General features: G+C 48.5%; 9 protein-coding genes and 1 non-coding gene across 10 annotated transcripts; 6 read left to right on the forward strand and 4 right to left on the reverse strand.

The window, feature by feature from the left end:
* The first annotated feature begins 2412 nt into the window (after window positions 1–2412).
* Window positions 2413–4036, forward strand: BO85DRAFT_390128 (pepsin-like aspartic protease). Its single transcript, XM_025656760.1, has 3 exons — window positions 2413–2819; window positions 2874–3734; window positions 3789–4036. Exons 1-3 carry the CDS (start codon window positions 2475–2477, stop codon window positions 3861–3863), a joined length of 1281 nt encoding a protein of 426 aa, XP_025520406.1. The 5' UTR covers window positions 2413–2474; the 3' UTR covers window positions 3864–4036.
* A 377-nt stretch (window positions 4037–4413) lies between these two features.
* BO85DRAFT_516984 (uncharacterized protein) lies at window positions 4414–6255 on the forward strand. Its single transcript, XM_025664875.1, has 2 exons — window positions 4414–5323; window positions 5416–6255. Exons 1-2 carry the CDS (start codon window positions 4492–4494, stop codon window positions 5913–5915), a joined length of 1332 nt encoding a protein of 443 aa, XP_025520407.1. The 5' UTR covers window positions 4414–4491; the 3' UTR covers window positions 5916–6255.
* BO85DRAFT_137274 (MFS general substrate transporter) lies at window positions 6068–7839 on the reverse strand. Its single transcript, XM_025654047.1, has 3 exons — window positions 7469–7839; window positions 7039–7412; window positions 6068–6981 (listed from the first exon to the last, which is right to left on the reverse strand). The coding sequence occupies exons 1-3, from the start codon at window positions 7663–7665 to the stop codon at window positions 6221–6223; spliced, it is 1332 nt and encodes a 443-aa protein (XP_025520408.1). The 5' UTR covers window positions 7666–7839; the 3' UTR covers window positions 6068–6220.
* On the forward strand, window positions 7840–8642 carry BO85DRAFT_137273 (uncharacterized protein). Its single transcript, XM_025654046.1, has one exon. It carries the CDS (start codon window positions 8015–8017, stop codon window positions 8477–8479), a length of 465 nt encoding a protein of 154 aa, XP_025520409.1. The 5' UTR covers window positions 7840–8014; the 3' UTR covers window positions 8480–8642.
* A 3117-nt stretch (window positions 8643–11759) lies between these two features.
* On the forward strand, window positions 11760–12815 carry BO85DRAFT_456427 (uncharacterized protein; the record flags this gene model as incomplete). Its single annotated transcript, XM_025661441.1, has 3 exons — window positions 11760–11815; window positions 11855–11965; window positions 12200–12815. 3 exons carry the CDS (start codon window positions 11760–11762, stop codon window positions 12813–12815), a joined length of 783 nt encoding a protein of 260 aa, XP_025520410.1.
* Window positions 12816–14220: 1405 nt separating this feature from the next.
* On the reverse strand, window positions 14221–15542 carry BO85DRAFT_456429 (uncharacterized protein; the record flags this gene model as incomplete). Its single annotated transcript, XM_025661442.1, has 3 exons — window positions 14221–14793; window positions 14932–15300; window positions 15345–15542. 3 exons carry the CDS (start codon window positions 15540–15542, stop codon window positions 14221–14223), a joined length of 1140 nt encoding a protein of 379 aa, XP_025520411.1.
* Window positions 15543–16533: 991 nt separating this feature from the next.
* BO85DRAFT_456430 (hemolysin III family protein) lies at window positions 16534–17616 on the forward strand (the record flags this gene model as incomplete). The annotated part of the gene is made up of 3 exons (XM_025661443.1): window positions 16534–17121; window positions 17175–17405; window positions 17455–17616. 3 exons carry the CDS (start codon window positions 16534–16536, stop codon window positions 17614–17616), a joined length of 981 nt encoding a protein of 326 aa, XP_025520412.1.
* A 414-nt stretch (window positions 17617–18030) lies between these two features.
* Window positions 18031–18120, reverse strand: BO85DRAFT_t39. Its single transcript has one exon. It is a non-coding gene; the product is annotated as a tRNA-Asp (tRNA).
* A 722-nt stretch (window positions 18121–18842) lies between these two features.
* Window positions 18843–20165, forward strand: BO85DRAFT_390139 (SRR1 family protein; the record flags this gene model as incomplete). Its single annotated transcript, XM_025656761.1, has 3 exons — window positions 18843–19138; window positions 19209–19844; window positions 19922–20165. 3 exons carry the CDS (start codon window positions 18843–18845, stop codon window positions 20037–20039), a joined length of 1050 nt encoding a protein of 349 aa, XP_025520413.1. The 3' UTR covers window positions 20040–20165.
* BO85DRAFT_502411 (uncharacterized protein) lies at window positions 20107–22637 on the reverse strand (the record flags this gene model as incomplete). Its single annotated transcript, XM_025664192.1, has 3 exons — window positions 20107–20546; window positions 20585–21163; window positions 21227–22637. 3 exons carry the CDS (start codon window positions 22635–22637, stop codon window positions 20107–20109), a joined length of 2430 nt encoding a protein of 809 aa, XP_025520414.1.
* Window positions 22638–23487: the final 850 nt, after the last annotated feature.

Here is a 23487-nt window from a genome sequence, read left to right on the forward strand (position 1 = left end):
ATAAAACGGGGATGGTGGGGGTAGCTTAATGCGGTCTATGCGTCGGGTGAAATCGACCATCTCGATATCGAGATGGTCGCGGTCGAGCCATTCGGCGAGGATTAGCTGGAGGAGATGCTCGAATCTTCGTCCTGCGACTGTGTCCGCTGGGAGAAACAATGCATCAGCAGGCAACCGGGCAGGGGTTGCTGGAAGATAGCTCAACCGGCGGAAGATGCATCGGTTGACGATGACGATCTCAATATCGAGATGCTCACGGTTGAGCCATCCGGAAGCAGCAGGAGGACAGTTCAATTTCCGGTGTTGCAGTTCGGCACCTCGTCGATTGCGCTCGGAGTAGCTGCTTTGTCTAGTGGTCAGGCATCAAAGACTAGATCCGTCTCAAGATCGGAGGTAAGTCTTCTTGTAACCGGAATGGTTGGCATTAGCTAACCCGGACTTCTTCTCAATAGCGCAGAAGGGACATCCCCATCTGCCTCATCTCTCTAAAATCCCAGCAGAAGAAACTTGGGCCAGCGTTGCATGGGCTATAAGTGGATGCGGGTACCTGTTCCCTGCCAGAACAGATTGACAGGTCTCCAGCGACAAAGCGTATACCTCATCGTGGTGCTGGAGTCTAGTAGCCTTGTGGCGAAGCTAAGATGAGCTTTATTTCTTTTCTTTTTCTGTTGTGGTGGAGTTTGGGAGTGGATAGTGAGATGTTCTCGAGGGGTTTCTAGTATGCGTAGTTGTTGTCGTGATATACCAATGCAATTAACAGTCTAATAGGACAGTAGATCGCCACTTCAGGGTTTGAATTCATCGATCGCTCATCCTAATGGATCTATCATTCCCCCTAACTATCCTCAAAGATCGTGTTGTTCTTGGACATGAATTAAACAAATATTTAGCCACTAATGTGGCATGACTTGTGTGTGAGGTTCCCTCGATCAAGAGAGAAAGGAAGGAAGCGAAGAAGAGAGGAATGTAGGCTGCTAAGGCTCACGACAAAAAGACCCGTGGTACTATACCATGTGCGATCTCTTTCATGGTTCAGCACTAGAAGAGGAAGACCTCAAGGGACATGTCACGTCCGTTTCAATGATCGGTCAGCTGGTCTGATCACTGTAAGGTTCTTATATGATTAAAGTTCTTACCCCTCTGCCTTGTATCGACTTGAGTATGTATTGGATCATTGTAAACAATTGATTGCTCTCATCTGAGCAAACTTCCAGATAAGCAGTGATCTCTTTTGTTGTAAAGTTAGTATTAGTGACAGCCTTGTAAAACATGGCCCTTTCTGGACGTGGTAGAATTACTAGGCTGCTTACCGCACCGGAGAGATAAACAGTAAACTCCATGAGGTGATTCCGGCCATGGTTTGCGTGCAATTATGACTAGTTACATAGGCATCTTTGCATCGCAACCATATCACAGCTATATCCCCTCATTGTCTGACTTGATGACATCATTCATATAGACCGGTCTCATAAAGAATCCATTGATGCTTTGGATTGTTGTGAGCCATGAGGCATTTCTGAGGCCCGCTACTCCGCATCCTGCAACTTCTGGTGTCTGCATAGGGGAGGTCGAATCTAGCTGCACGTAGAACATGACACCGGTGTAGATATACCAAGTGACTAGAAATCGCTCAATTGTACAGTGTCGCCATCTCTTTGTTCCTCAGGGGTTGTGTAAGAATATGCTATCAAAAAACAGAAGATGGAGACAGAGCCACCCGGTTAGGGTCGGGCCGCCCGGGAGGAGAAACAAAATAAGGGCACGGAATCTCAGTGCCATCCATCATGGGGAAGGGAGAAGAGAGAAAGTGGCGACGTGACAGACACTCCACACACACACGCGACACCAATAATAAACGAAACTAACAAAATAAATCACATCACATCATGAAGAAGACCTGCGTAATGATGATAAGCAATCCCACCAATAACACGGGGGTCACTGATAGTGGCTGACCTGAAGCAATTCGGGGAGGAGACGCCAAGCTTGACGATCACCGGAGCTTGAAAGTCCAACGGGACAAGATGACAGGCCCGTCGCACCACGCCACTAACTGGCCCTAACACAACTCGGCCTGAATAGTGCGACGAATGTCCCGGTTCTGGGCCTCCACGATAAGATAAGTCATGGGCTTATCGCGTCATCGGTGCCGATCTCGCGATCAGCTGAAACCAATCATTCAATCAATCTGCATCACCCGACTGGGGGCGAGATTCCAGGGCCAGCTGAAAGGGTCGGCTGCCGAGACTGTCAGTGGATGCATGTCGCTACGCTGGACGGGAGGGGAGAGAATGACGTCTCAATCTTGGGTCACTTACTACTTCACTAGCCAGCTAGTAGTTAGTTAGCTGCTGGCTGGGTAGGTGGTTTAAAAGGCCGCTGCTTTCTCTTTCTCTCTCGTCATTTTTCTCTCCATCTCATACTCACTTTGTCCCATAACAATTGCCCCTCAGTCTAATTGATCATCCTCCATCATGGCTACCAAAATCAAGCTCATCCCCAACCTCAACTACAAGCGTTCAGGCACCAAGTCCTATGTGCACTTGATCCGCAAGTACCGCTTCCATCCCACCAAGCCTGGCCCCTACACCCTCAGCAGCTCCATCCAACAGACCGGCCGTCCGTACACTGACAAGCCCATCGGGGGTCGGGCTCATATTCGTCAGCTGGTGCGGAAGAAGAGCACCACCAGCGATGAGGTTGGCGAAGTCCCGGCCGAAGATGTGCAGAACGACTCCATGTACCTGGCGACCGTGGGTATCGGAACCCCGGCGCAGAATCTAAAGTTGGACTTTGACACTGGCTCCGCTGACCTCTGGGTACGTTTCCATTATGAAACATCTACATGAGAATCATTGTACTGACAGATGTAGGTCTGGTCGAACAAACTCCCCTCAACCCTTCTATCCGAGAACAAGACCCATGCCATCTTCGACTCGTCCAAATCGAGCACCTTCAAGACCCTGGAAGGTGAATCATGGCAAATCTCCTACGGAGATGGATCCTCCGCATCGGGAAGTGTCGGCACCGACGACGTTAACATCGGCGGCGTAGTGGTCAAGAACCAAGCCGTCGAGCTGGCGGAGAAGATGTCCAGCACATTCGCCCAAGGCGAAGGGGACGGATTGCTCGGTCTAGCATTCAGCAACATCAACACTGTGCAGCCAAAGTCTGTGAAAACGCCCGTCGAGAACATGATCCTGCAGGATGACATTCCAAAGTCGGCTGAGCTGTTTACGGCTAAGCTGGATACCTGGCGGGACACTGATGAGGAGTCATTCTACACCTTTGGCTTCATTGATCAAGATCTGGTGAAGACGGCAGGCGAAGAGGTCTACTACACTCCTGTTGATAACAGCCAAGGCTTCTGGCTCTTCAACTCAACCTCTGCAACGGTCAATGGAAAGACTATTAACCGGTCGGGTAACACCGCCATTGCTGATACTGGCACCACGCTGGCGTTGGTGGACGATGACACGTGTGAAGCGATCTATAGCGCAATTGACGGCGCGTATTACGATCAGGAAGTCCAGGGCTGGATCTATCCGACCGATACGGCGCAGGATAAGCTACCCACTGTGTCCTTCGCCGTGGGCGAAAAGCAATTTGTGGTGCAAAAGGAGGACCTGGCCTTTTCGGAGGCGAAGACGGGCTATGTATATGGAGGTATCCAGAGTCGTGGTGATATGACCATGGATATCTTGGGAGATACCTTTTTGAAGAGCATTTACGCTGTAAGTGTATCCGTTTGCTGCTGACGATGTTGAAGTTTACTAACTGGATTGCAGATCTTCGATGTCGGTAACCTGCGTTTTGGAGCCGTCCAGCGTGAGGAGTTGCGCCAGAGCCTGAAGTCGGAGTAAACGAGTGACTGGATCTATTATGGTTTAATGATGTTATGTAATTGCAAGTCAATCAACTTCCCGATACTCATTCGCAATGTGTTCCGCCTCAATTCATGAGTCACGAAGGGCTACTACCCTCAATAATTGAGGTTTTGGTACTACTGAACGTTTGAGACCTAGTACGAAAGTCTTATTTTTGGTACATGTGCTTAGCAGCATGATGCGGCGTATCAGTAGTGTGTATCATTTTGTAGATATCTGTAGCATGCATTCCCCTGCGACGGCGCATAGCAGTCACTCCAGACATACGAGCACCAATAATTGGACTATATTCCATCGCGCTTGGCGCCGCCTATAATCTCGACAGATAGTATTTGAGGCAAGTTATCCACTAGATTTCTAATTTAGTCATCAGCAAATCCAGCCCCCCCATGTTGGAGTGGTGAAAGGGTCTTTGCAGCTGTTCCTGGCGCTTAACGAAACACCAGGCAAAGGAAGACCAGGCTGCTTGTCAGCGACACGAGGATTCCCTCACCTTCGAACAACTTCTCGAAACCTACAATAGATACTAAAGCTCCCTTCTATTTCTCAAACCTCCCACCCCTAATTTGCCTCTTTTAGATCCTCTTGCATCATCACTCCTCTCATGGCTTCATCCTTGGTCGATCAAATTCCTGAAAGTTTTACGACGAACGACTCGGTCCGTTCGAACTCACGTATACACCTGGAAACCCTGCCACCAGAAATCAGAGTCCAAATTCTCCTTCTACTCAATGCGGAAGGGCTTAAATCACTAGTTCAAGCATCACCCGTTTATCATGACCAGTATCTTCTAGATCGCAAGCGCCTTCTCCTCAACTGCCTAGCGACCACACTGGGCAGCATTTTCTTCGAAGCTTGTATAGTCCAAGAGACTAGCTCAGTGAGCTTCTCGCAGACACGCAACCACGATAGAATCCTTAAATATTTCGGGTCTCTCACGCAGCGGCGCTGTCACTCAGATCTTATACCGGCAGGACTGGGATTGAAAGATACCATAGATATGGTAACCTTTTATTTCTCAGTCTTGAAACCTTTCGCACGGCACTATTCTGCGTGGGCATTACGCAACCTAGCTAAAGAGCCGGAAGCAACACACACTAAGATAGATGAAGACCCGAGTGAGACAGAAGAGTTTAGGATAATCCGCGCTCTGTATCGCTTTCAATTATGCAGCAACGTATTCGGCGTGGGACCCAATAAGGACGAGCTTGATCTTTTCAGGATAGAGTTCCAACTCAGTGATGACGAGATTCTAAAGCTGCTGGAAGACTTATGGGAACCCTGGGAACTGGAGGAGATCAATTGCATCAATATCTTCGCGGAAACAAAATGTCGTGAGATTCATGATGCTGTGACCTGGGATTTCAGTGAGAGGAATCCTCGGTTTGATGACCAGGAAAGACCGCCTACTCCGGATGGGGCGGTGGATATACCACGTTAGTGAGCCTCTAAATATATGCAAGCTTTTTTGATTGTGAATTTTCTACTGTATGATCCTAGCTAACTGGCAGACAACCCGCAAATGAAGAGCACAGCCGTGCTTATTTGATCGGGACTATTACACAGGGCCTCGAGCGGTTGCAGACTATCTTCTTCAAGGTTAAAGAGCACGCGGAGTTGGTCAATGTAATGGAGCAGACCTTGGTTCTTTGGCTCGAGGAGTTCCTCGAAGGAGATGTACACGGCGCGTTCACCAACGCGGCACAAAGTGGACGTCGAGTTAGGGCGCCTTCTGAGCGAGATAAGAAAAAGGAGCGAAGAGAGCCGTTGCCTTTCCGGGGTGATAGGGTGGACGACTACTATTACTTTAACGGAGCGTACCCGCCATTAGCATGGACACTTCTGTGGAAAGGAACATACAGCAATATGTTAGGAAGCTATATACCTGATAAATTCCACATGTGGGGGTATGTTATGTGGGATGCGGCCCGGTTGGGGCGCACCGGTGCAAAGGAAGTGTTGGCAAGGGGGTGGGAGTTGATGTGGGGTGAGAATGAGGATGCGAGAGACCAGAGAGAATTTTTCTGAACTGATTTGGGGTTGTTTTTCTAGAACAGAAAGTAGATACACCTGGTGTCGCTCGGTCTATAGTTACTTCTGGTTCAACCAGCCACCTGACTAGCAAGCTCATCGTATCACCTCTATGTGGGTTGGTTAGTTTCAGTTTTCTGATGTTATATAATACCAATTTCCGTCTTTTTCATTGATGCCAGTGGCTTTGAGTTCACATGCATGTACATAGTATATAATAGAAGCAATCTCGCACTCCGTATCTAGTTGTGTTATCCATCGCTCTCAATTGAATCACTAATGAAACACTCACTGGGCCCCGGTCAGACCTTCCACCCTGCTCCGTCCTTCCACTGCCACAACCTCAACGCCACAAACAATACCATCCCAGCTCCTACCGTAACAGCCGCAAACAGCTGCCCCTTCCAGAAAACAGCATGTTCCAGATCCAACAACGCCCCGGCAATAGGATTGCCAATGAGAATGCCAAGCCCCCCAAACACAGAAGCCATGCCCAACCACGTCCCCATGATAGCCAAGTCCGGACACAATCCCGCCAGAACCGGAGATACTAGGGCGACAATCGTTCCGGATGGGAAGCCATAGAAAACAGCAAAGACGATGGCGCCAGCGTTACTGTGTATGCCCATCCATGCGAATGCGAGGATAGTGACGATCAGACTCACGAGAATCATGACATTCAGCGGTCCCAGACGATCGGCGAGCATGTTGGGTGCAATCCGACCGAAAAAAGAAGAGGCGCTGAGAATGGATAGGATGTAGAAGGATATGTTATCACCTGCGTGGAGATAAATGGTGAAATAGGTCGGGAGATAGAAGTAGGGGAAGTAGAGGCCCACAAGGTCGAAGAAAAGCGCGAGGCAGTAGATAACGAAAGGAACTTCACGAAAGGCCGTGAGATCAAGGAGCCGCCGAGTCTTTTCAAGAGGAGGGAGGCGTGATTTCATCACCGCTATGGAGAAGAGGAGGCCGGCTAAAGCAATGAAAGCAATTATACGGGTGGTCCAGCCGAATCCGACGCGGTCGATTAGTTTGTGAAACACGATGGGAAAAATTACAGCGCCTAGCATGTGAATTTCAAGTAAGTATAATTCGATGAAATCGTTAAGACTGGACTTACCGACGCTGCCTCCTGACGCAGCAAATCCAACGGCCAACGCTCGTCGGGAGGTAAAGTATGTGACGGGTATGGCAAGGCTAGGGATGAAGAGAAGGCCAGAACCAATGCCCACGGTGACGCCATGAGCCAGAAAGAATTGGTAGTACTCTTTGGATACCGAGGTCATCATCAGTCCAAACACGACCAGAAACGTGCCTGTTATTAGCAAGGTCTTGATATATCCTCGATCAAAGATCGGACCAACTACAAGTCCCAGTGAAAGTAAGAGGAAACTTTGAACTGTTCCGATCCACGCTATAGAGGATGGGGAGTAATTTTTGAGCAGCCTGGTTTCATAGTAGCTCTGATAAACGCCAAATGTATTGATTATGCCCCTATAGTCCTCGGGGTCAGTTAACGGGACTGCACAGGGAAGATCCAGCAGACCGACCAGGAGTTGAAGAAAAGGAAGAAAGCGCCAGCTACTTGTACCCAAGCAACGATGCCTCCATCGGGTGCAGGAGAGGATGGAAAAGCAGAATCCTGAGCAGCCGAGTGTTTCTCTGTTTCTACATTATTCGGTTCAGCTATGTGATGTGCGGACAGGGGACGTATTGAGGAAGCATCGTTATCCGAGGGGACAGCCATGGTCAACACCTTGAGCGAAGATTGTTGAGGGGCCACACATGGGACCCCAAGGGCCACAGCACCATATTGTAATACTGATCATGCTTTCAATGGAGCTTGTTGTTATGAACATCAGAAATCGCCCATTGGTCTGAGGACCGACCAAGGTGTTGTCAGAGACCAGAAGAAGAGGATCGCACAATGCTTCGTTGTCGGCCTCCTAAGAAGGACGGCAGAATATGCAAAGGAGATCATTGTAGCTTAACTCCCAGCATAAGCCTCTTATTGGCTGATAATTGGCAGCTGATGAAGCAGCGTGACGAAGCAGCTAAGCTATTGCTATGGTCATCTCGTACTGGGGTGTTGGTCTATGTTAATGCAAAAGCAAGAGAAGCAGCAGATTCGCCTGTTGTTTTATTTAGGTGATTTTTGGTTGATTCTTGCTGAGAAGATTTTATCGAGAGCAAACGGGAGAACAAGGAAGACGGAGAAGGTAGGTAGAAGGGGGTGCTCGGTCGGGAAGGTGTGGGCGATGCCCGCAGCGATGCGAACACTGCATGATCTGGCCAGGTGTTGTGATTGGACTGGGCCAGTACAAAGACTATCTGTAGGTTTATTGTCCGACAATAAACACTATAAGGCTCGACGTGATTCTATCAGATCAGACCAAGGTCAGCAGAAGCAGAGTCTAAAGTCCTATTCAGTCACCGCCCCCTGCCCCCCGCCAAACCAAAAAACAACACGGCAAGGCCGGCGAAGCAACCGACGATTTATTCATCTCCGGCTCAATCTCTTGAAGCTCGTCACTCTTCAGGTAGTAGCCATCTTTGCTTAGAACCCAGGGGAAGCTGGATCTTTCAAGCTGGAGCCTTTAGTGGTCTTTCCAGTTGAACTTTGCGAACCTTCTCCGCTCGCATTTATTTGTACGTGGCTGACGTCCGTAGGACTACCCTGCTGTGTAACTTTATCAACCGAGCTTTGCATTGCGACCATCGATAAACTAGAGCGTAGCCTATTAGCACATATAGATGTTTTGATTGATGCCAACTGGGTGGGTGGTTACCCATCTGGTTCATTTCAGAGAGCAAAGCCTGTCATCTTTATTCGCCTTCAATGCAGGGAAGGTCAAGAGATAATCTCATTTTGTAGATCAGTGTGAGCGATAAAACATTCTGAGAGTGCCGATGGACCATCTGTAGCTGAGAATTTAAGCACCGTTGTATCATCATAGTATTCCTTGATCAGGCCCCACATAGCTTAGCGACCGTGGTATAGATCCGGCCAGAAGAATGCAGAATGGGAAGATGAGAGGTGGGGACGGAGAGAGAGAGAGACGGTTAGTTTGTCGGACGGCTGCTGCCGAGCCGTTTAGTTATAGGCCGATCGGGACCAGGGATTGCACCTAGTAAAACCATTAGACGAAACGCACAATCGCAGTCGCGCCGTCCCTGAATTTGCCCTACACGGTACTCTGCTCTTCTTGGAAAAAAAGAACAAAAACAATCAATTAAGCTATCATATTGCGTAAAATATCTGTGGCTAGGACAAATTATCAGCTATACTTTGTTTTCGTGCGCATGTCGTTCACCATTCCTTTTCCTGCTACACCGTGGATATCACATCAGATCGATACACGAATATGGTGGCCTCTGGGTCTCAATAGACTGAAAATACGCCCAATCTATTCCCATTGACGAGTGCTTAGATGACAATAAGCGACCGTAAATCACCAGGTCAAATTGTGAGGACATGTGTTATCAGTAAATGCCATGAAATGGGCGCCATCCGCGCATGATTACATACAAAAGAGTTGAGCTTGCCAGATGGCAGAAGGTCTATACTCACCAACACGCTGCGTAAGCGATAGGTTGCATCATCGGATTCAAGCAAAATTCAATTGCCGAGGTGAGCGACCGGAAAAGATCCGTAAGTTTGGGTGATGCCCAGGCAGGTTGAAAACAGGGATGGCAGCATGAACATGCATATTAGGGAGGATCATCTCCAAGACCCGCCAGTCTATTGAAGTTGCTATCCTCCGTGATGACGAGACACTACCAAAGTCTCCACTGCTGGAGGGGGTCAATAGATGGTCACATGGATCACTCTCGCCACAGTCAATTGAACTTCGGCATCCATGCAGGAATACCACTGTGGTTAGTTTCCTGGAAGAAATCATTAGCAGCGTCGCAACAATGGGGCGACTTATGTCGGTAAGCTGACACACAAGTGCAATGATGCCGAGATCCAATGCGCTCGTTCACTATCGGCCCCTTTAGAAGGCTTGCGATGATCAAAATCTTCCTTTATCAAAGACTAGCCGGCAATCCTTCAGCGAATCCACTTGGAAGCCTGGGAGATATTGCGCCATATGACTGAGTCGTAGCCCACACCGTTAATTTCGGCGGTCAATCCCCGATCGTGTCATCCTCCCATTTGTGCGACATGGTCAATCCCGAAGCCATGCCCATTTCATTGACGGTATGCTTGGTGATTGACCTCTTTCCGCGGCGGTTGGTCTAGGCACGTGGGGCCAGCAAGCCTATCAGCGTTGCAAGAACTTCTTTAGACACTGCTGCAGACTGAAGCTTATCAGCAATCATAGGGAAATTCTAGACCAGTCAATGGACCGCCAGAGCTTGAGTGTTGATGAATGTGAAGTGCCTGTGCAGTGGGTGGTTATGGCAAACATACACCTCATCCAGTATGTACGTCCGATAAAGTTTTCGTACCCGAGGGGTCCGACTGGTAAGCATCCACGGCAGCAGTGGCGCATTTCCAGGACACCGGATAGGAGATAGTGTACGAGCCAATGGTAAGACAGTGAGACTAGTACCTCGCTGAGAAAAATTTTTGTGGGATCAAAAACCTAAGAGTTTAATCTCCTGGCTAGACCGGGGAGGGGCGCGGAAGAATAGGAGAGAGTTAGAGTGAGAAAGAGAGGGACAGAGAGAGGGGCAAGAGAGCTAAAGACTAGAACAGAAAATGCCAAACAAACATTTCTTGGAATTTCGCGCACTATTGCCTTTGACACTCCTCTTTCCCTCCCAGCCACCACCTTTTTTTTTTTTTCCTTTCGGTTGGTTGGCCCTGGCTTTGTTGCGCTGACTGACTTTTCGCCCCTTTTGCGACCATGGTCCGGGCGCGTTGGCGCGCAAAATGACCGCGATGGGAACTGTGTGCCGCTGTAGAAACCAGAAATTGAAGACAGGATGGTGGTGGTGCACGGAGATGAATTGATGAGGGTTGTGTTAGCCTGAAACTTGCATGAAAATATTAGCTATAGTTTTGAAGAAAGTCATGAATGCCCAAAATTGGAGCTATGACCTCTGCCCGCGACAGCATCTATTGCAGATGGTGGGTAGCTAGTAATTGGATGACATTTCCCCTTAATCAGGATATCTGTGCAGCGATAACCCTCAATGGAAATCCCTCATTGGTGACATTCATGTGATGTAAAAGAGTGGAGTGCATATGCAGAGCACAGAAGCATTGACATTGCTAATAGTCGGTCACAAAGCAACCCAAAGGGTACGCGACAGGTCTGCGACCGTTCTATGAAATCGATCGTGATAGACAGGAGACAAGGATTATCAGGGCCCTATGACGGGAGTTCCTGGTCAACAGGATCGCCCACGTTAGCGTCTTATCACGCAAGATAAGCCGGCGGTCGCATTTGCCACAGACGTGATGGGATCTGCGGATAGCACCGGCTCTGGTGGGAGGGATCGCCACCAGGGTACGTACGATGTTTCTATGTACAGAAGCATGTCGTGGAGGCTGTGGTGGTACGAATTGGATGTGTCACCAGAGTGATCTTCGACAATCCAGACTGGGGGGGAGAAAAGTGGAGGGAACCATGAAAATCAATCAATGAATGGATGAATGTGACTCTGAGTGTGACTGTGACAAGCGAGTCGAGAAACTGAGACGGTGACAGAAATCTCCACTAAGTATCCGAGAATAGAAAAATACCACGAACAAAAACAAAAACAGACACAAGAAATCTAAAATAGAAAAAAAGCCAACAAAAAGAAAAAGCCGACGAGCTTATCAGTCCCACGTGCCCGTGCACGGACTGTCTGGATGGGCTTCTGGAACATTGGCGCTCCTTCGTGATGATTCAATGGCTGATGCGGTCCCTTTTACAATTTCGATTTTTTGTTTCAAGATTGTATAATATTTGACGTGAGTATGATTGTTTCGAGTCCAGATGCATTGTTCACACGCAGCCCATTGGCTCCAAGTTGACTGCATCATCAGACGCGTCTCAGGAACAGCAGAAAAGAGCAGGTTCGCCAGGAGGGACCCGCGATTGGGCTGTGTTTGTCGGCCTGAATTGCGGGCTGGAACAGTCGGTCTCCACCGGGCGATCCACCGCAACGCCGATTTGGCTTTGGCAGACCGAGTTCTAGAGCGTTCGCCCACTAGGTTTTCCTGTCCCATGACCTGGCGGTTATCAAGCTTGCTCATCCTCCACCCTGTCAAAATGTATATAGACCTTCCCCGACCAGCTCGGAGAGAATTCTTTTGACAACCAGACAAGCTAAAGCCAAAGCTCCTTCCTCTCTCCGGACCTTTCGATTCTTTCGCCCTTCCCTCTCCCATTTCGGGTGCGGGACTCTGCATCTGCCCCTCCATTAGCACACGCAGCAGAGAGGCACAACAGAACTACGCTAGGCCATACAATGTCCTACACTTCCTCCTCCCGCTTTTCCAGATCACCTTCCCCCGCCCCTCGCACTAGACGACCTTCTCCGTTGGAAAGAACCTCATTGCACCTCCGTCTCAGCCTGCTCTCCGGCGAGAAATATGACCAGGAAAGCAGTGCCAAGGAACCCGATCTTCGTCGCTGCCTCAGCCATGCCCACATCCACGCCAAGTCCATGGCTATGGTCAAGCGAGACATTCGCGTCCACATCCGCTCCATGGGCATGGCCATGGACGATGACGGCGACGAGGAGCTCCTTGATCACGAAGTCCTCCCGCCGCCACCGTCGCGCCGATCGTCCCGCAGCAGCTCCAAGTCCGCTGCGGCCCCACGGGTGACGGTGTCACCCAAACCCAGCGAGAAGTCGAGTCTGCTCGACAAGGGTCGCAAGTGCTTGGAGAAGCTTTTCCCTCGCAAGAACAACGTGCATCTAGCTCAGTCTAGAGTTACCGTTGTCACTTGAAGCCCGTCCATCTCTTCGCCTGCTCGTCTCTCGGTTTAAACCCACCACTACTATTGCTTATCGGTTTCGCCACCAACCTCTACTACCCATAGTACGATGATATCCATCTCTGCTTGTGGTAATCACGCCATTTCGGGTACCCGCGCCCATACCCATGGTGCTTCACCGTCACCCAGACTGCCCGTCAGAGTCTCTTGTCAGTCCTATTCATCCCGCCAGTCCGTTCGAGACTGGCGCGCTCTCATCCGGTTGAGAGCCTTGACCTGACGCCGGCTTCTGGTCGTGAAATCCTTATTACTATCTCCTTCACTCTTTCCTACCTCAATGTATCTTCCCCAATCATGTTCTTGAAGCGGGCTTCAACGACCACGATGTTCGGAAGTAATGTGTGCCTGTCACTATTTCCTTTGTTTACTTGTCTGGGCTTGGAGTTACAGCGTGCTTTGCTTTTGCTTAGCGATGGATACCAATTAGAGTATAGAAGACCATAGATTAGATTTCAGAATCTATTTTGTCAGTGACCATCTATCTTCCTGCTCAAATGTAGTGTTTCTTTCTGTTCCCCATCCCATCCCCAGATAACCCGAATGACTCACCCAGATCACCACCAGCACCACGTTCCACACACGGTCGCACGACATAACCTTTCACAACCCCCAATACAGCCAATCATACTAATGTGCATATCATGACTCGCAATTGCTAATACTCGGCTCCCAAGCCACCTGGCACAACCCCGCCGTAGTCGGAATAGCCAACTTCGGGCCGACGATAACAAAGCCGCTCTTGCAGCGGCTAATTTGATATTCAGCCTGAACCGCGATAGGCCGACAGTTCCCGGGCCATCCATGCATGCAGGTCACCCCCCTCCTTGGCCGCACCTGCATAACCGAGACGAATCTCGGTCAAACATGTCGTGCTCTGTTTCTCTGATGCCGTGCAATGCCGCGCGGACCTAAATTGCGGTCGGACCCAATTTACACCTCATATCTCCCCAAGTTGGAGATGCCACTTCGGGATTTGTTGACGCCACCGAAGTCATTAATGTTGTCTTTCAGTGTCTTTGAGTCTTATCGATTGCTACTGATGATGGTGAGAGTTTATTGGAGTTTAGTAGGACGATAATATACTGATTAGTAAGGATGGAAGGTAAGGTAAGTCTGAGCCCCTCTGCGCTATCCGCCTGCGGTCGCGCGGTTGTAAGCTTCATTCGGCTGGAAGTCACCACAATCTCAACTAAAACACGTTAAGCTGACATGACTGGTCATTGAGACAGACCATTCTGAAGAGAAGACGATGAAATATAAGTCGAACATAAGAAAGAAATGGGAACACCCCGTTGACTAGCCGAAAATGGAGAGTCAAATGGTACGCATCCATAGCTAAAACATATTGTATGTCTTCTTCAGAGGTGAGGCAGAAACGTTGTCCAATCCACAGTGCGATAAGCGCTGGCTTCCAAAGCTCTTAGCCCAACGAAGGCCTCGACGATCAAGTATAACCTTGCAGCAGCATACGTGCAAGCAAGGGGGAATATACTCCAGAATTCGGCCTTCAGTGGCAGTACTTTGGGGACCTTGGCAGATTCCCTTGTCAGTCGCGCTTGCTCCACGTCTTCCAGTTTAGATTTCCAGAAGATCCTGCAGATGAAGCGCTGCCAGCGTCCTATCCGATACCAGGCAGCTGACGTCTCGAAGACCCAAAATGCAACCGTTCCGAACAGAAACATACTGCATACACGCCAGAGGATGAGCTCCGCCTTCGTTGGGAATCCGAAATTCCAGCCAATGAGATGGATCGAGGCATACAACAGGGTCGCAACACAAAGAATTATCTCCTGATAGCCCTTCAGGTCAGGAAGCCTGTCGTTGCCAAGGCGCGGCAGTGGCCGTTCGAAGGGTGCGACAGGCATCTTCATGAAGGGCTGTACATTCAAAGACCAACTTGGGAGTAGGTCATCGATGAAATCCAGTGGCGTCTACTTGTATGGTTCCATAGCATGGTCGCCGGCTTCCCTGCGTATATGTTCTATGCTGACATGAAGCTCTAGTCTGATTGGTGTCCGAACGTTACTAGGCTTATGCAGCCAACAGAGGCTTGTCATAACAGAACAGACTACGATAGCAAGGGCCGACAATTCCAGTGTGGTGATGGCAAGACCCTGTGCCGCGCGACCTAGGCACTGAAGAAGCATCCAGCTTGTCTGCATACAGCTGACAATCTTCGCAACTGTATCTTGCTTGGATCTGTCTGTGATCTCTTCCGAGGTGATTTCTGGGAAAGGCAGGTAATTATGGATTACCAGCCAATGGATGTGCTTTGAAGTGACCGGGAACGGGGGACCGTCCGGAGGAACAAGATGGAAGCCCCCCATGTCAGCAAAGAACCCGTGCCGCATTGTCCACTGAGGAAAGCCGGACGCCTTGAAAGCCCTCACAGAATCCCTGGCTCTACCCCATTGTGCACTGGCATATGTGAGAACGAACTCGGGACCAGAGATCGCTACCAACATCCAGAATAGCCGCCGACAATGATATCCCAAGGTTTCTCGTATTGGGCAGGCACGTTAAGGCATAACATGGTGTACGTGCATATAAAGATCGTGAACAAGCCTGACCATATGATGTCGATAGTTCCACGACAGTTTGGCTGATACACCCATCCATGAACGATGTCGTGGGTGGTGGCAGCCACGGAAGCCGTGGTGCATGTCGAATTATGCGACATCGGAGCCACCTCTGAGTGGTCAGAGGCCCCTTGCACGTTACTGTTCCGAGATGAGGCGTGAGATTCAAGCGCTGAATGGATGAGACAATATACTCTATCGCAGAATCAAGACTGATGATGAGGGAGATGAGGTACCTTGCTGTTCGATTGAGAGAAGAGGGCCTGGAGATCTTTGCCTAGCCGCCTCAAGGCCGGCTCGAGCGTGTTGATATAGCGAACATGGGGCAACTCCGCACGCCTGATAGTGATGTTGCAGCTGAGGATCAGGCCAATGAGGCATGCATCGAGTCTCTTGCACGGAGCGTCCATGCGAGATGTGACTGGGTGTCTGCGTTTGGGCTTCATGTGTTACGTGGGAATCAGTGGTTTGGTACCAGCAGGGAGGGAACTGATAAATTTAGCTGAAACTGCGTTATCTAAGGGAGCTCTGTCGACAGAAGAGTTCTCGATTAGCGCCGCGTTTGGACTGGGGGATGAATCCTTATGCTAACGGTGTATACGTAGACCGAACGGACATGATGTACTGGGCTGAGAGGGATGGATGGCAAGGCTAGACATCAGTAATTGCCGGAGTACCATACTACGACTACTATATGGAACAACAACCCCAGGCACGTCCGTGCACCACAGGACTACTTTGTACACAGGCACACAGGCGCAAGTTGGCTGGAGATCTGATCGCCAATTCGCCAGCCTCGGCGGCTAACTCGTCCGGGGACCCCTGTCGGTTCCGTGCACGTCCGCCTGTGATAGGCTCGTGGGCCTCATCCTGCATGCGCCCCTCCTGGGAGGCACCCCCCCAAGTCTAAGGTTCCCCCCCAGCGCCTGGTGTGACAGAGGCCCGATTCCTCCTCAGTCGGCCGGGGTCTTCCCAGATCGATTTCTCTCCAAGAAAACTATCCACCCAGCACAATATTCACCCAGTCGGCTCAACCATTCTCATTCCATTGTACATTCTGCTTCAAGATTAAAAAAGGATACAATTTGCAATATGCCAGCGACATTCGCGGACAGTCCATCAATAACTGAAACACTCCCGCGCCAGCGGAAACCTTCTCCTCTCCCCCCGGGAGCCATTGCGGAAGAACCAGCAACACCAGAGAAAGTCCTCTTCGATGACGGTACCCCCATTCTTGTCTCTTACGACGAGATCCCCGAGTGGTATCAAGACAATGAATTTATTCGACATGGCTATCGACCCGTCTCCAATTCCACCCATGCGTGCTTCGCGAGTTGGTTGTATCTGCACAATGAAACCGTGAACATTTATTCGCATCTAGTTCCAGCCGTCTTCTTCCTCGCATCAGAAGGCATGTTCTACCAGTATCTTCAAGTCAAATACCCAGAAGCCACGTTATCCGACCACGCCATCTTTGCCTTCTTTCTCCTGACTGCTGTTATATGTTTGGGTCTGTCGACTACCTATCACACATTAATGAATCACTCCCTCCAAGTCTCAGAATTGTGGTTACGACTCGACTTTGTTGGCATTATTGTTCTGACCCTGGGAGATTTTGTCTCGGGTATCTACATGGTCTTCTATTGCGAGCCTCTATTGCGACGGATATACTGGGGCATGGTATGTTCCCTACCACACGGTTTGGTACATAAAAATCTAATAGATATTAAAAGATCATCTCACTGAGCTGCATCACAATAATGATCCTCGTGAACCCCAAGTTTCAAGGACCCTGTTGGCGCACCTTCCGTGTGTGCACCTTTGTCGGCACTGGTTTATCTGGCTTCGCGCCTCTGATCCACGGTATCAGCATCTATGGCTTTGCTCAAATGATGGTACAGTTCGGCATGCCATATTACCTAGGCGAAGGAGTGCTCCTCATTCTAGGTGCACTTTTCTATACCGTTAGTACACCGATCCCAAAGCTAAGTACCATACTGACAAGTTATATAGATGCGCATACCGGAGTCAATCAAGCCTGGAAGATTTGACATATTCGGCTGCTCTCACCAAATATTTCATGTCCTGGTCGTCCTTGCCACGGTTGTTCAGCTAATTGGTATTCTGTCTGCGTTTGATTATAACTACAACCATGGCGAATGCAGGTTGCCATGACGTGACGATTTCTCAGCAATATGACCCCTCAATTTTAACGATACATATCTTATATCCACGCTCATTTCATCTGTGTTCACTAGAGATGGTGGTACAGAGACGAAGTTCGGCACTTACTATTATACGCTACAGCAATACCTCACGTCAGCATATAAAGAATCATTTCAACGAAACCAGCTATAATTTCCTATAAAATACACGTTTTGTACTACAAAGAACGCCCGCTCTACCATAATGCAAATCATAGGAGACTTATAAAGTAGACATACTTAGTTAGGTCTCATCATCAATGAACAAATTTGATGAAACCCCCAAGAAAAATCATTATTACAACAAAAGGTGCACCAAAATTACAATATCAACCTGAGGTGGATAAAAAAAACCTGGCAAAGATACGCAAAAAGAAAAAGAAATCTCCCCGACTGGGAGTCGAACCCAGGTCTCCCGCGCTTGTTCCCGAAAGGGATTGACAAGCGGAAATCATGACCGTTAGACCATCGAGGAATTCTTATTAATACGCTGCATTTATTTGCTACATGAGATAAAGAAGATAACTGTAGCCCTACCATAGCGGGTATGGAGGGTAAAAGTAGTCAATATACTACGATTTACTTCGCGAAAATAGCTAAACACCAAATGATACCAAATGATCTCATACATTATATACTAGTATGGGAACAGGAAAAGTCTCGTAGACCCAGGTGGCCGCAGACGAGCTCACCACATAACATGCAAAGCTTTCTGACCTGCTCCCAATGTTGTTCAGCAAATCCCAGTCCCTGATTACTCTGCATGATATTGCTCAACTTCCCGTTTTATCTGGCTGTAATATGCATACGGATCTCTATATATCAAATCATGGTTCGTAAGTCTGCACCGACAACACGGCGATTCCCGCCAGGCTTGTTCCGAACGGGACGTTCCCGTGCCATTCACAAGGACATAAAAGTACCTAGAATCTCTGCGCTACGTACTATACACAAGCCACCCACCTTTCAAAAGGCTTTCTCGGAGAATAAAAAGATATAAAATCGTCACTAGCGGCTGGTGGCACTTCCTTTCGCAGTACAACAACTACTAGCTTTCCTCTCAGCTGACTGGCGCACTGACCCCCACAATTTGCGGCCTGGCCCATCTTGTGTCTGTTTACGCGACTGCATCTTCCACTATATTCAATCTCCCCGCACAGTAATCACCTTTTTTTTTTCTTTTTTTGGAGAGATACAATGGAAAGAGCAGCAAGCCCAGTTTCCACTTTGGTCGGGCTAGCAACCCGAGCTGACCCTTCGCCTCTACCGCCCCCTCAGGAAATATTCGTCCATATCCAGGAGATGTATGACTCTGGAAAGCCATTCTACACCAAGGAGTTGCTCCAAGATCTCAAACAGCAGATACAGGACGCTCGCGGTGGACTTATCCAGAGTATACGTGTGCCGGGGTTGGATGGAGTAATTGTTGAGTTTCCAGTACTCATAGGGCAGGTTTATCCAGCACATGATGAGCCTGGTATGGAGTACGTTATGTATGTGTATTTATTGATACGTTTCTCATGCTAAGACGGTGCATTAACTCACTGACTTCGATTTGCGAAGCCAAAACCCCTGCATATCATATTTATCTCTGCAAGAAGTACTCGATGATTATAACCTAGGGGATTATCTGCCCTACAACCATATCGAGATTGGCCATTACAAGTATCTACGGGATATCCACACCAAGAAGCTGTACCTGAATAGTTCAGTTCATTCAGTACCTGACGCAAGCAAGCTCCTACAAGAAAGTCGCCAGATCTGGGAGAACACCACAGAGTGCCAAGAGCTCCGGGTAAAGCTCATGTCACGAAAGACTGTCCCTATTACCAAGATCGTTGGGATTGCGCTCGGGTCTTTCGCAACAGTCTACCCTGAACTACAAGATCGATCGGCTTTTCAGCACGCTCTACTTTTGACTCTCCGTGACATATATTGCAACTTGAAAATGCACAATGTGTCACAGGATGCTATTCCATGTTTTGCACAGGACCCAGAATGCAAGAAGAATGATATAGTTGCTGCAGGGGAGAATGGAATCAAGATTGTAGAAGACCCTGACGCCTTTCTCGAAGTTGATGAGTCCACAGTGGTGGTCTCGGTTGCTCCGGATATTGCTGTGCGGCAGATTGTCTTTGATATAGCTCGGCCGGCTGTTTTGATATGGAACAAAGTGAGGGATCAGAATGAAGATCATATGTGAGTTGGTGATTTTCTTTTCTCTTTCTTATTCTTCTTCTTCCAGTTTACAGGATATGCGAGCTTATCTTGTCTAGGACCGACCCTGTCTCTCCACGCGTGTTAACTTGCATACGGGAATACTATGACGAATTTGATTTCCCTGATTATGATTCAAATTTTGGGGACCTTGCGGTATATGTTCGTCGGAATTAGGACGCAGTCGACGAGGACGCAGGATATCAATCCGAAGAGACATGTCAGAGCAGAGTCAACGGATCTGTCAGAGGATGTCTACCATTTGCTCATCGTATAACTCCAATCCTAGGGATCTGAAGCCCGCATGCACTGCTATGTTACTAGCACTTCCTGATTCTAGTTCGGGAGGTAGGTTGAGATCCCATAGACGACACCTAGCTCGGGCAATATGTTCGAACTCTCGTACGTCCCAGTGACAGGATGAATCCAGTGATGTCCTCAGGTCTGCTATGATGCTATTTATATCCATATCCAGAACCTTGTAGAAATTCTCGTAGTTATCAATCCACTTCTGAGGTAGTTCATTCCCAGGAAATGATGTCCAGCTGGCGCCGAATATAGTTTGACTATATTCAAACAACTTCAATATCTTTTCCGTTGTTTCTGCCCAGTCTATAATCTTTGGAAGAGCCGTCATCATCCTTCCCAGCATTGGAGTCCATTGTGGTCCTTGAGCCGCTTGTTCTGGATTTAAAGGTCGTAAAACGACCAGACAAATTGACTGAGATCCCATGAATATGTCCAAGGCAACTTCACACCGCAATACAATGTAGTCTGGATGTCATCGAACTTGTCCACTAGTATCTCAAATTCTCCTTGTGCCCCGGCAACTTTCAAATGATTGATTTGTCGAAGAAACTGCCATGTTGCATGTTGATCACGGAACATCCATCCAAACTCTCTGTTTGAATCTTCCCATTTATCCCACAATCGTTTCTCAAGCTTCGGCAACGGGCTTTGCAGATATAGAGAAAAGCTGAAGACCCTGTCTCTGACGCTGGCGAAGGGGATGGGAATTTCGTCATCGCCTAAGGTAATGGATTGTTGTGTAGTTTGTTCCATAAGCAGATGGAATTCACGAATCAGACTATTTTCTTCAGGAGACAGTCTTGAGACGATGTACCGCTCATTCGGCCTTTCATTAGCCCAAGGCAGCAGCCATCTATTGGTAGAAGGTTGTCTGAGCGAAAGGGCGCAGGTCGATACGAAATGATAAGAGCCCGTGACAAAATCTTCTCTAAGAACCACAGGGTTGTTGTATCCACCGAGAAGGAACAAGCTCTCTTGTCCTTGCTTATATCCTCAATCGGGGAAGGAGACCGATAGAGTGGCTCTTTCATCAAGCGTCATTCTGATCTTTACACGAGTTGGACCATGCTTGATACTGCCACTTAACCCGCAAATCTTGATAGCAGAAGTGCGCAGGATCGGCGTAGCCACGCTCAGATGGCTCTCACAGTCAAAGGCAAGGTAGGATCGGAATATTACCCGACGTGAGCCTGAGGTCTTTATGTGTTTTCGGTTGGATCTTTGATTGCTTGTCGGAATGGGTGTAGCGGTCGTGGATAATGCTTGCGACCAGTCTGGGACCCAGGAGGGGAGGTCGAATGTCTTTGTTGTTAGACCAGCTAATTCGAGAACATCCATGAATTTGCAAGCCTTGATAAGGTACGCAGATAGACCGGTGTATACTCTTTCAACGGAAACAGTGTAGTCGGGTTTAAGTTCACTCTGGGATATCAAGCTAAGCACCGCAAATACCTTGTCCCGCGGATCGGAACATTCGTAAGAGGAGGCTTGTGCTAATATGGGCAAGAGATCACGATCGGTAAGCCCGTACCAGTGTTCCTTCAGAAAAAGCCAGTCGGGTATAGGCACGTCATCATGGGCCAACGCAAAAGGCGCTTTAGGCCATGGAGCTGAATGTGCACCGCATAGTAACTCAAGATTCCGAGCAAGTAACGCTTCAACAAGGAACCATAACCTGGTGAACAATGGTCTTTCTAGAAGGAATTTCAAAGCTCTCCGGGTATCTTTGTTTATATGCTCATGGCCAGTGCTCACTTCGGAGCCTGTTATAGCGATGCTGTTGTTGAGAAATTCCAAAGCTTCTTCACTGTCGGACGTTTCTTCACCCAAGTAGGCAAGGACTTTAGACGCCTTTTGGCAGATTTTTCGCTTCAAGGAAGTCTGTTGATTTTTTTCCTTGAGGTTAGCGTGATCGATGCATAATGAGTCCACCCATAAGAGTTGATTAAACTTCTGGTTCCGTATAAAGCGAAGCGCCTGTTGGCAATTGTATGAAACGTGAACAATGTCCCAGTACTTGCCTACGAAGACAATGTGGGGACTCTCAGAGTCTTCGTTTTCGTTGGCTGGGGCATATGATAAGACTTCAAATAATTCAGCTGGACAACTGTGGATGTTCACCACTTCCAGGTCAACATGAAGCATTCTATCGAAAGGGCCAGCATTCAATCTGACAAGTCGTATGTGATCTTTGGAGGGCAGTGACGGGAATGGAGTCTCTTGATAGTCTGTCCGAGGTTCGCTGTCGCCATGTTCTGTGCTCTCCTCTGATATAACTGTGTTATTTGAACTGAGACATGATGGCCATAGAGAACTCTGAGAGAAGTCGCTCAGTGGCAGTGGTAAATCTGTGAGTCTTGTTTTCTGCTCGATGATCGCAATGGCGAAGCAATGATTGCAACACGGAATACCACTTGCCACACTGACATCTGGCCGCTTGCAGCTTGAACTGTGCCAACGGCTCATTGTGTGTTAAGTTGATGAAGAGGGTTTGGCAAAGTGAAAGACTGAGGGTGATGGTCTGGAAGAAGAACGTTTTGGTCGGGGGGAGAAAGTACAAAGGGCCGACTGGAAAGTACAGGTGAATCGCTGCTTTCTATATTCGGTTATTGTGAATCACGAAAATTTGGGATTCTGATTACCTTGGTCAAACTGAAAAGCAATAAGACCAAGCTTGATGCTTGAAGCCGCTGATCACTCACCTAATGAATTGAAAAATCAGAGTCCCATTTATAGGCGAAAGCTGGTGTTAGATTACCTGGTCTCGGTGGGATTTTCCCGAACTTGCGAAGGCAAAACCCGGGATATCATCAGTATATCGGAATCTCTCTTATATTGTTTGAGATTTATATCCAGCTGATAGTGAGACAACATTTATTTTCCGGGGTGCCATACTCTTCACCAACGATAGGTGGAGAAAATACCCGTCCGGAAGCGCCCAAGATGCTTTGCAAAATCCATGGCTGGTCGAGAAATAACGGGGTTTACTTAGTGATTGTCCTTTCCGGATGGTATACACACTGAACCGCTCTATCCACGAAGTTTCGTCAGTCATAATCGACATGGAAATAATCGAGACAGGGAAACATGCACTATGACCATCGTTCAAGATGCAGGCTCATTATCCCAACTGACATCAAGCTCTGCCACGCAGACAATGCACGTGCTCAACGTCATATAGCACAAATGCCTACCCCAAAGCGCGAGTGAGTCATTTTCAGGAGACATGAATCCTGCGGCCATCATGCTAGTGTCGCTATCTAGCTTGGATGCCTAGCTAAGCGCCGCTTTTACGGATAAATCTAAAACCGGGCTT

Source organism: Aspergillus piperis, assembly GCF_003184755.1.
Source record: "Aspergillus piperis CBS 112811 unplaced genomic scaffold BO85scaffold_2, whole genome shotgun sequence".
Classification (NCBI taxonomy): domain Eukaryota; kingdom Fungi; phylum Ascomycota; class Eurotiomycetes; order Eurotiales; family Aspergillaceae; genus Aspergillus; species Aspergillus piperis.

Coding starts and splice junctions, on each gene's coding strand:
- BO85DRAFT_137273 (XM_025654046.1), top strand. CDS start 8,015: ATGTTAATGCAAAAGCAAGAGAAGCAGCAGATTCGCCTGTTGTTTTAT.
- BO85DRAFT_516984 (XM_025664875.1), top strand. CDS start 4,492: ATGGCTTCATCCTTGGTCGATCAAATTCCTGAAAGTTTTACGACGAAC. Junction 5,324..5,415: donor TGGGGCGGTGGATATACCAC/GTTAGTGAGCCT, acceptor CCGCAAATGAAG/AGCACAGCCGTGCTTATTTG.
- BO85DRAFT_390128 (XM_025656760.1), top strand. CDS start 2,475: ATGGCTACCAAAATCAAGCTCATCCCCAACCTCAACTACAAGCGTTCA. Junction 2,820..2,873: donor CTGGCTCCGCTGACCTCTGG/GTACGTTTCCAT, acceptor TGACAGATGTAG/GTCTGGTCGAACAAACTCCC. Junction 3,735..3,788: donor TTTTGAAGAGCATTTACGCT/GTAAGTGTATCC, acceptor ACTGGATTGCAG/ATCTTCGATGTCGGTAACCT.
- BO85DRAFT_137274 (XM_025654047.1), bottom strand. CDS start 7,665: ATGGCTGTCCCCTCGGATAACGATGCTTCCTCAATACGTCCCCTGTCC. Junction 7,413..7,468: donor TTCCTTTTCTTCAACTCCTG/GTCGGTCTGCTG, acceptor CGAGGACTATAG/GGGCATAATCAATACATTTG. Junction 6,982..7,038: donor TGCGTCAGGAGGCAGCGTCG/GTAAGTCCAGTC, acceptor TTCACATGCTAG/GCGCTGTAATTTTTCCCATC.